This window comes from Mus caroli, chromosome 10 (assembly GCF_900094665.2).
Source record: "Mus caroli chromosome 10, CAROLI_EIJ_v1.1, whole genome shotgun sequence".
NCBI classification, from domain to species: Eukaryota; Metazoa; Chordata; class Mammalia; order Rodentia; family Muridae; genus Mus; species Mus caroli.
In genome coordinates this window covers 18,810,905-18,819,229 of record NC_034579.1, presented here as the reverse complement: position 1 = coordinate 18,819,229, position 8,325 = coordinate 18,810,905, and the positions used below count along the sequence as shown (strand labels likewise).

General features: G+C 45.0%; 1 protein-coding gene across 1 annotated transcript in view; it reads right to left on the bottom strand.

The window, feature by feature from the left end:
- The window catches only part of Slc2a12 (solute carrier family 2 member 12), a 55,419-nt gene that overhangs the window by 4,895 nt on the left and 42,199 nt on the right, over positions 1-8,325 (bottom strand). The window contains exon 4 of the mRNA XM_021174503.2: positions 6,145-6,277. Within this exon, the coding sequence (XP_021030162.1) occupies positions 6,145-6,277 (133 nt within the window). The remainder of the gene's footprint in view (positions 1-6,144; positions 6,278-8,325) is intronic.

Sequence of the window (8,325 nt, the reverse complement as noted above, 5' to 3'; positions counted from 1 at the left end):
AGAAGAAGAAGAAGAAGAAGAAGAAGAAGAAGAAGAAGAAGAAGAAGAAGAAGAAGAAGAAGAAGAAGGGAAGGAAGGAAGGAAGGAAGGAAGGAAGGAAGGAAGGAAGGAAGGAAGGAAGGAAGGAAGGAGAAAGAGAAGAAGAAAGAAGGAGAAAGAGAAAGAAGAAGGCAGCAAGATTGGGGGGGGGTGGAAAATCTCTGCAAGTCTGTATTCATGCTGATAAAAAGTACAAAGATAAAAACGGGGAGAGTGGAGAAGCAAGCAGAAGTCTTGGAAAAGGGAGAAGGGAAGGGGTATGAGGGGGCTGATGTCATAGGAATACAGAATTGGCACTTGAACCTGGAGGGAAGCTGGTGGTGTGTGCACAACACCAGACAGTGGCTTGGACAGAAGACTAGAGATCTGTGCTGCCCTGCAACATGAAAGGCCACCTGAAGCTAGCCCTGTGCTTGTGAGCGTCCCTACGCCTCAGGCTGCTCATGACCTACCTGGCCCGAAATGCTAGTCCTGGCATGTCACTGTCCACTCTCCCACTGCAGGTAGAGCAACTCCTCCCTCAGCCTGCCTTATCAATCCCAGGGACTGTGACCTCTTAAAGAGTTCTTGCCCTTCCAGAAACAGGTTAAACCTGTTTGTGAGTTAGCCTCTGGACTAGCTGCTCTCTGCCTGCATTCTTTGTACCCCTACCATCCTGAGCCGCATCTTAAAGGTTATCTTAACACAGCCTTCTGAAGCCTGCCCCATCCCAAATACTAGTCAGCACAGTTTTCTTATCCTGGGAGTATTGTTTTTTCTCATTGATAGTTTTGTTACAGAACCTTCACCAGTGTCTGATGCATAGTAGTTGCTTAATAAATATATATTTGTTCATTTATTTACTGTGTGCCTTAGTGTGTGTGCTCTGTGGAGATACTGGATATCTCACATGTACACCCAGGGCCTCTCACTGAACCTGGAACTCACAGGTCTGAGTGGATTGGCTGACCAGCAAGCTTCAGGGATGCTGTCCTGTCTTCTCTTTCCCAATGCTGGGATTGCAAGCATTCATTGCTACCACCCCACTTTCCACGTATGCTGGGGACAAACATGTTTGCGTGGCACACACATAACTGACAGAGCCATCTCCCACGCTCTCAGTGAGTATTTAGAAGCAATTCGTTTGCCCATAGGAATGGACAAATCATATTGTCTGATAATAGTAAAAAAGACTTCAGAACTAAACTATAAAACATTTACTGGTTTGTTTTCACCTATGTTGGGGGAAGAAAGAAAGGAAAATCACATTTGAAGAAACTGAATATAGCAAGCATCCCACTGGGGGGGGGGGGTTGTAGTTGTGAAGGCTGATATTAAAAACAAAACCCTTTCAAGTTACATGATAGCAGCTATGTTTCCTGACTCTCAGCTGAGTCACTATTTATTTTATAAGGAATTTAGCATCCTTGGAAGAATACTTGTTTTATCAGCTTTGTAAAAACAGGCTGGGATGGGGACCAACTCTAAATAGAGAGAGAAATATTAAGCAACGTGCAGTAGTATCAAATTTAAAATTAATGTGATGGTATCGTTAACTTTCTTACTCCTTAGGAAAACTATTGGGATTTGCACATCAGAACTGATTTCCATGGTGACAAAAGTTGATTGGCTTGTTTTATTAACTTCTAGATTCCAGAAGACTCCTTCAGCTCAGCAGTAGCCCTCCTCCATCACTTGGCTTCAGTTTCCATGGACTAGCAAGTTCCACGGGCTTCCCACTGCCCTACATTTCCTTAGTTAACGTGATAATCTACTCAGACCGCAGATTTCTGACTCTGGCGTTTCTCTCCAGGGAGCCTTGCTTAACATATGCTTCAAACCTTTCTCATTGGTTTACCTAACTCAAGCTGCTTACACATTTTTATTTTTAAAGCATTTCTCAGCCGGCCAAGCAGGGGAAAGCTTTCAGCTCTTTAGGACGGTGAGATGAGGAGCTGAAGGAATTCTTTTCCTCTCAGAGCTCCTTCTGGGGTTCCCCCTGTAGCATGCACCGGACAGGTACTGCCGTTGCTAGCGCTGTGTTTAAGCCACAGGCCACCTTCTTCCAACTTCTCTGCTGCCCACCCTTGCCTGTTATCTGTCACCAGACTGTTGAGGGGTCACAGTAACTTTGCTTCGGTCCGCTCCTAGTTTTCAACACGTTACTGCCTCAGAGGGTGCCCGGCTGAGGTGCTGAGTAACTGCATGACTCAAAAGAACCAAACGTGGTTCTCACAGACAGTAAGTCCGGCACGTACTCTCTTACTGTTCTCCCCCTCCCGGAATGCTGAATAAGTTCTGCTGAGCTTTGGATACCCAAATCCTATGCTCTCAAGGAGCATTCTTGAAGACCACTAAACAGAAAGATTAGGTATTTCTTAATGCTGTCTTCGAGTCGTTAAGATTTACGGTTTGCTCTACTTGACCACCCTCCCCGAAAGCTGCTTAATGAGCAAAGATTTTAAAGTTAAGACTTTTGGGAGGAAATCCAGTGTGATGGACAGTAAGCCCTTAGGTTTTGTTTGTCAGAGGAAAGTAGCGGTTCACTCGGCAATTCCATCTTAACAGACTTACTATTGTTCACAAGACATTTTTTTTTTAAAACAAACTTGTAAAACACATTTTATGCCTTGGGTTAGGAATTGGGTAATTCAAAGTATATATTCAGAAACTGGATTTACCATGCACGCAACAAAAGGCAAGCCTCGGATCTCTTGCCTGCTCAAGCCAGCCTCTTCTGCACTGATGGTTGCTAATATTGTTCTTAGATGGCTGCCAAAAGCCTGGGCCCTGCCAACCTTTCTCACCCTGCTGCTGCCCACGGACCAAGTACCTGCAGCCCTGTGTTGACTACCAGATCTGTATCTTGAAAGATGTAAGTCCCAGATTCCTGTGCCTGCTCACATTCCGTCCACTGCGCGTCTTGAGCACCACAGAGGGAATCTGTACAGATGGAGCTCAGGGCTAACCCCAACCTCCACACCAGACCCTCAGCCAAACCTGCCCCTCGTCCCCGACATCTTGCTACCTTCAATGTCACTTACATACTGGATTGATTCTGGAAGCCTGAGAGCAGTTCTAATTGCCTCCTTTCCCTCAGCCATCCTTCCTGTAGAGGTTCCAGTTTCCTGGGCTCTCTTGCCCAGGAAAAGTGAGTGTGACCCTGACCAGCTTCATGCCTTCCCATCAACCATCTCAAATAGCTCCTTCCATTCAGCCACTTCTCTGTCCATCCTTCCTATTTTGCCAGAGCATTCCTTCTAAACTCTGGCCACTTCATCTCCTTTTATTTTAAACCCTTCCTCTAGAGGGGTGGCTCAGTGGATAAGAGCATTTTCCGTATAAAGGAGGGGGCTTGAGTTGAAATCTTCAGCACGTATGTAGACATTGGGCATGGCTAAGGGCATGCCTGCAGCCCTAAGACTGAGGGGTGGAGCCGAGAGGATCCAGGCCATCCAGCTTAGCCAAAACAGTGAACATCGAGTTCATTGAGAGACCCTAGCTCAAGGAAATACAGTGGCGATCAATAGAGGAAGGTGGCAAAGTCCAGCTTTGACCTCCATATGTATACTCCTGGCACAAGTATCCCAACACATTCGCATATTCCACATACACTATACACTGCAAAAAAGAAACAACAAAAATAACCACTACTTCCTTTAAAGTACAATTTCTTTACTAAGATAGTTAGAGGCTCTTCCTGACCCCTCTTTGTTCTGGGCCCCTTTCCCAGTCTCAAAGGCATGCTACCTTCGTAGCACAGCTCTGAGTGCAACATTCCTGTGCACAACCCTATCCCAGCCCCCGTGAGCTTCTTTTTTTTTAAATTTTTTTTGAGTTTTTCAAGACAGGGTTTCTCTGTGTCCTGGAACTCACTCTGTAGACCAGGCTGGCCTTGAAATCAGAAATCCACCTGCCTCTACCTCCCAAGTGCTGTGATTAAAGGCATGTGCCACCACTGCCTGGCATCCCCAAGAGCTTCTTTACTCAAATGACTTTCAAGATTCAGTTCTGTTCTTCTCTCCTTTGGGGGTAGGGGAGAAACGTATACAATGAAACTTTCTAACAAAACTAGGAATTTATCTTTATGCTAAACAACATGGTATCCTACACTGATCTAATTTCTTGTTTACCACCTAAAGTAGGAATAGTTTCTTGATACTGCCTTAATTTTCATATTTTATTGGGGGTAGGGGGAAGGGAGAGGCCAGTATATAGCACTGGCCAGCCTGCTATGTAAACCAGGCTAGCCTCCCAAGCGCTGGAATTAAAGTTGTGTACCACCTCGCCGGGCTTTGGTTCTTTCTTGTCTGTTGCCTTAGGGAAGAAGAATTAAATCATATTAAATCATAAGTGAAGTGTAGGCAAGGCCGTGATGAGGGTGGCTCATTTATTTTAGTCCTGACTGCTCCCTCCTCCCACTGTGTTAGATGTGGACAAAGCGTCATCTCAGGACCCTCAGTAAAAAACCTGCCCTGTGTTGAGAGGTGGAGAATGGGGGGTGAGCTCAAGGCCAGCCTGTTTCGAGACCCTCTTTCAAACAAACAAAAGGCAAAGCTGTGCTAAATGCTGTCAGGCAGCTAGGAGGAAGCTTGATCACACCCAGTCTCCATGTGCAGTTAGCTCTTCCATCAGCCTGCCTGACAACTGCATTTGTTTCATTATAAATTAATCATTTCTGTTTTATTTTCTTAAAGTGGCCTCATCTGCAGCAAAGCGTAACCCCAAATTTGATAGTCAACTTATGAATAGAGAGGAGCTCTTTGCTTAGTGAGGTCAATTGTTTTTTTGGTTTGGTTTTTTTTGTTTGTTTGTTTGTTTTGTTTTTGTTTTTGTTTTTTGTTTTTTTTTGGTTTTTCGAGACAGGATTTCTCTGTAACCCTGGCTGTCCTGGAGCTCACTTTGTAGACCAGGCTGGCCTCGAACTCAGAAATCCACCTGCCTCTGCCTCCCAAGTGCTGGGATTAAAGGCGTGCACCACCACACCCGGCCGAGGTCAACTGTTTTAAAGACTGTAACCATACCAAGGGTCAGCAACACAAAGTGAAAGTTTTCCGGGAGTCTCCTCACTCCAGCCCAGGCTAACACAGGACTAACTGGCTGGCCTTTGTATCTGCACACATAGTTCCACTGTCAGCTCATCTGTCACCCTGGAGCTTGCCTGAGATGAAGGCTAGGGGGTCACTGTCATAGTTCCTGCTACTGTCTATGTCTCCTCGGTGCCTGAGCATTATTTTTACAAGAGAAGTCACAGCCTATTAAAAACTATTGTCCAGTTTCCTCCTTTGCAGTAAAGCTGAGGACTAATCCTGCCCCCATTTCTAATTGAATCCTAAGGAGAGCACCTTCCCCTCCACTGCTAGACTGTTGCCAGCACTTCCCTTGGGCCTGATCAGTTAGAACTTGGTGCCCTGCTCTGAGAGTTGTTCATGGCCCCACTTGCCAGTTACATTAGTTATCTCATCTCTCCATGTGTAACTCACTGAAGTGCCTGGAATTTAACTGCCTAACTGTGGAAGACACTTCTAACCTTCACTAAAGTTAACTTGAATGTACCACATTATAAGGGATCATAGACATTTAGCACCAAGAGTTCTTCTACTAATCGTAGCCGTAAGGGTTTGGGCACAAAAGACCCTTGAGCCTGTTTTAGATGAAGCACTGAAGCGATCCACGGTCCTAGCCCAGGACAGGCATCATATCCCAGCATTTACCTAGAACCTCAAACAAAGCCGGCCTCCTGAGTGAGGAGCTAGAAATGAAGACTTCTTTCTTGGGGGAGAGAGGAAGGTAGAGGCGAGGTCTCTTTAAGTTGGCCTAACACTGATGTGAGGTTAAGGGTCACCTCGAACTCAGTCTCCTTGGCTTCACCTCTGAGGTGCTAGGATCACGGGCGTTTAGTACCACGCCCAGCTTGGGATTCTTGCTCATCACTGAATAGAGATTTAAAAGTCTTGTATATCGATGAACAAAAGTTCACACACATCAAGGACACGGTCGGGGCAGTGGGATCAGGTAGACAGTCTTACAGCAAAGGAAATATCCTAAAGTAACTTCAGATGTTTATTTAATTAACTGTATGTAAAAACTGCACTTCAAACAAAGACCAAGGATACGAATACTTACGCCTTTGCTAGCTCCACTGATATTTGTTCCAAAGAGCATCCCTTAGTCTCAGGTATAAACAGAACAACAAAAGCCAGCGATGCCAGACTCAGGATTGTGTATATGAAGCACACCCACGACAAGCCAATAAGATCTATAAGGGATAAAAGAGAGTGATTAGAAACGCATTCTGTGCTACATTGATCCCATTTCTGAGCATCACTTCTCAGAGCCCATGGAAAGCCATGTGTATCCTTGTGCATGGTAAAACTCCACGGAAGTGAGATTTACAAATTCAGAAGAGGGCCAGGTTCATTTTGTTTTATAGTACCTCCCCCTCCCCCAACCCTCTCAAGTGAAATACAAAGAGCTGTCTTAACAACCAGCACAATTTCAATGTGAAACCAGGGCCGATGAAAGGAATCCACCGAGTAAGACATCAGCAGCAGGAACTGAGAGCCTTGAAATTTTGACGGATTTCTCTTGTCAGCTCTCTTGACCACTTCTGAACAAATATATAATCCCTTCCTAACCATTAGCCGAGTTCAAGGAATGTCCCGCTAGACATTCGGACATGCGTAAGCTTGTCCATTGTGCTGGTCCCTGGACCAGAGCAAAACTTCAGTGTGGCAAGGAACAGTGGAGAAGTGCCTCACTCTGTTTACACACATCCTCAGACCAATTGCAGGCAAGATTTGCAAATGACCCTTGAAAGCTACAGTGACAAATCTCTGGCTGGTCAGGAGGAAAACCAACCGGAGTGTTAGTGTTACATATGGAAGCCATTTTGACTGCAGTGTAGACGGATCTAAGCACAGGAACCACGTGTGGGTAAGTTTGAGATGAGGTGGTAAGGAACAGGAAGAAGAAGACAAGGACGTTTCTTCTTCCTGGTAGTGTAAGTGTGTGCATGTGTGTAGAGTGCATGTGTATGTATATGCATGTGTGTATATGTGTGTGTGAGTGCATGTGTGTTATGTGTGAATGTGTGTGTATGTGCTTGTGTGTGGTATATGTGTTTATGTGTATCTGTGCGCATGTATGTGCACATGTACATGTGTGAGTGTGTGCATATGTGTGTATATGTGTGTGAGTGTGTTTATGTGCATGTGTGTGCATGTGTGCATGCACAATATGGAGGTATGAAAACACTAGGTCTCATCTTCTATTACCCTTCACATATTCCTTTGAGGCAGGGTCTCTCCCACACATGAGGTCCATGTTTTCTCAGCTAGGATAGAAATAGCAAGCCCTAGTGATCCTCTTGTTTCTGCCTGGCTCAGTGTTGGGGCTACAGGTGTGTGGCAGGTGCCCAGCTTGGTAGGCAGATGCTGCAATGAGAATTCTGGTCATCCTAATCGCACGGCAAGTGCTCCTAACTGCGGAGCCATCCTGAGTGCCAAGCCGGCTCTCTGACAGTCTGAGTCAATCCTGCCTCTCTGCCTTTCTTGCTACTGGTGCAAGGTTATCCCGGGTGGATTGCTTAATCAAACACTTGTAGAATTAGTTGGAATTAGTAAAGCCCAAAAGGCTATCTCATTAAACTTTTTCCTTATTCTGTTTAAACACTTACAGTAACAGACACTTAATGTCTCATTGCCACAACCATCTCCTTTACTTGGACCGCAGACCTGTCTTTTGGGTCACTCTGCTTAGTCCTGAGCTTGGCACATAGTGAGTCAGACTAGTATACTCAGAACTGAATTCAGTTCCCACCATACAATGCTTGTTTCCTAAGAACAGCATGCTTGTGCATTTCACTAATTGCCGAAATCCAAAGGCTTATTGCCAAGAAGACTCATATCTCTTAAATCACTCTCATCCATGATTGAAAACTTGATCTTTGAAAATACATAGAGATCTTTAGATATCTCAAGTAGAATATTTTTGATCAGTCCAGGACTTAAAATTGAATTAGATCTGGTTGTGTATAATAGCTTGTGCCTATAATACCCGCTGAGAGAGGATGCTTACACAAGAGGATTGCCATGAGTTCAGGCCAGACTCTACTACATAGTCAGTTCCCGGAAAGACAACCTACCACTGGGGACAAAAGAATCAGTTTTCCCAGGATTCATGCTAAAAAATCTATTCAAGGGTCTGCCTTGTCCTTAGCTCATCTAGGATATCAACTAGCCTTCCTGCAAAGATTCAGGCCATTTGTTGCCATTTTTAGTCCTCTCTGTGTCTCTGACTGTCTCT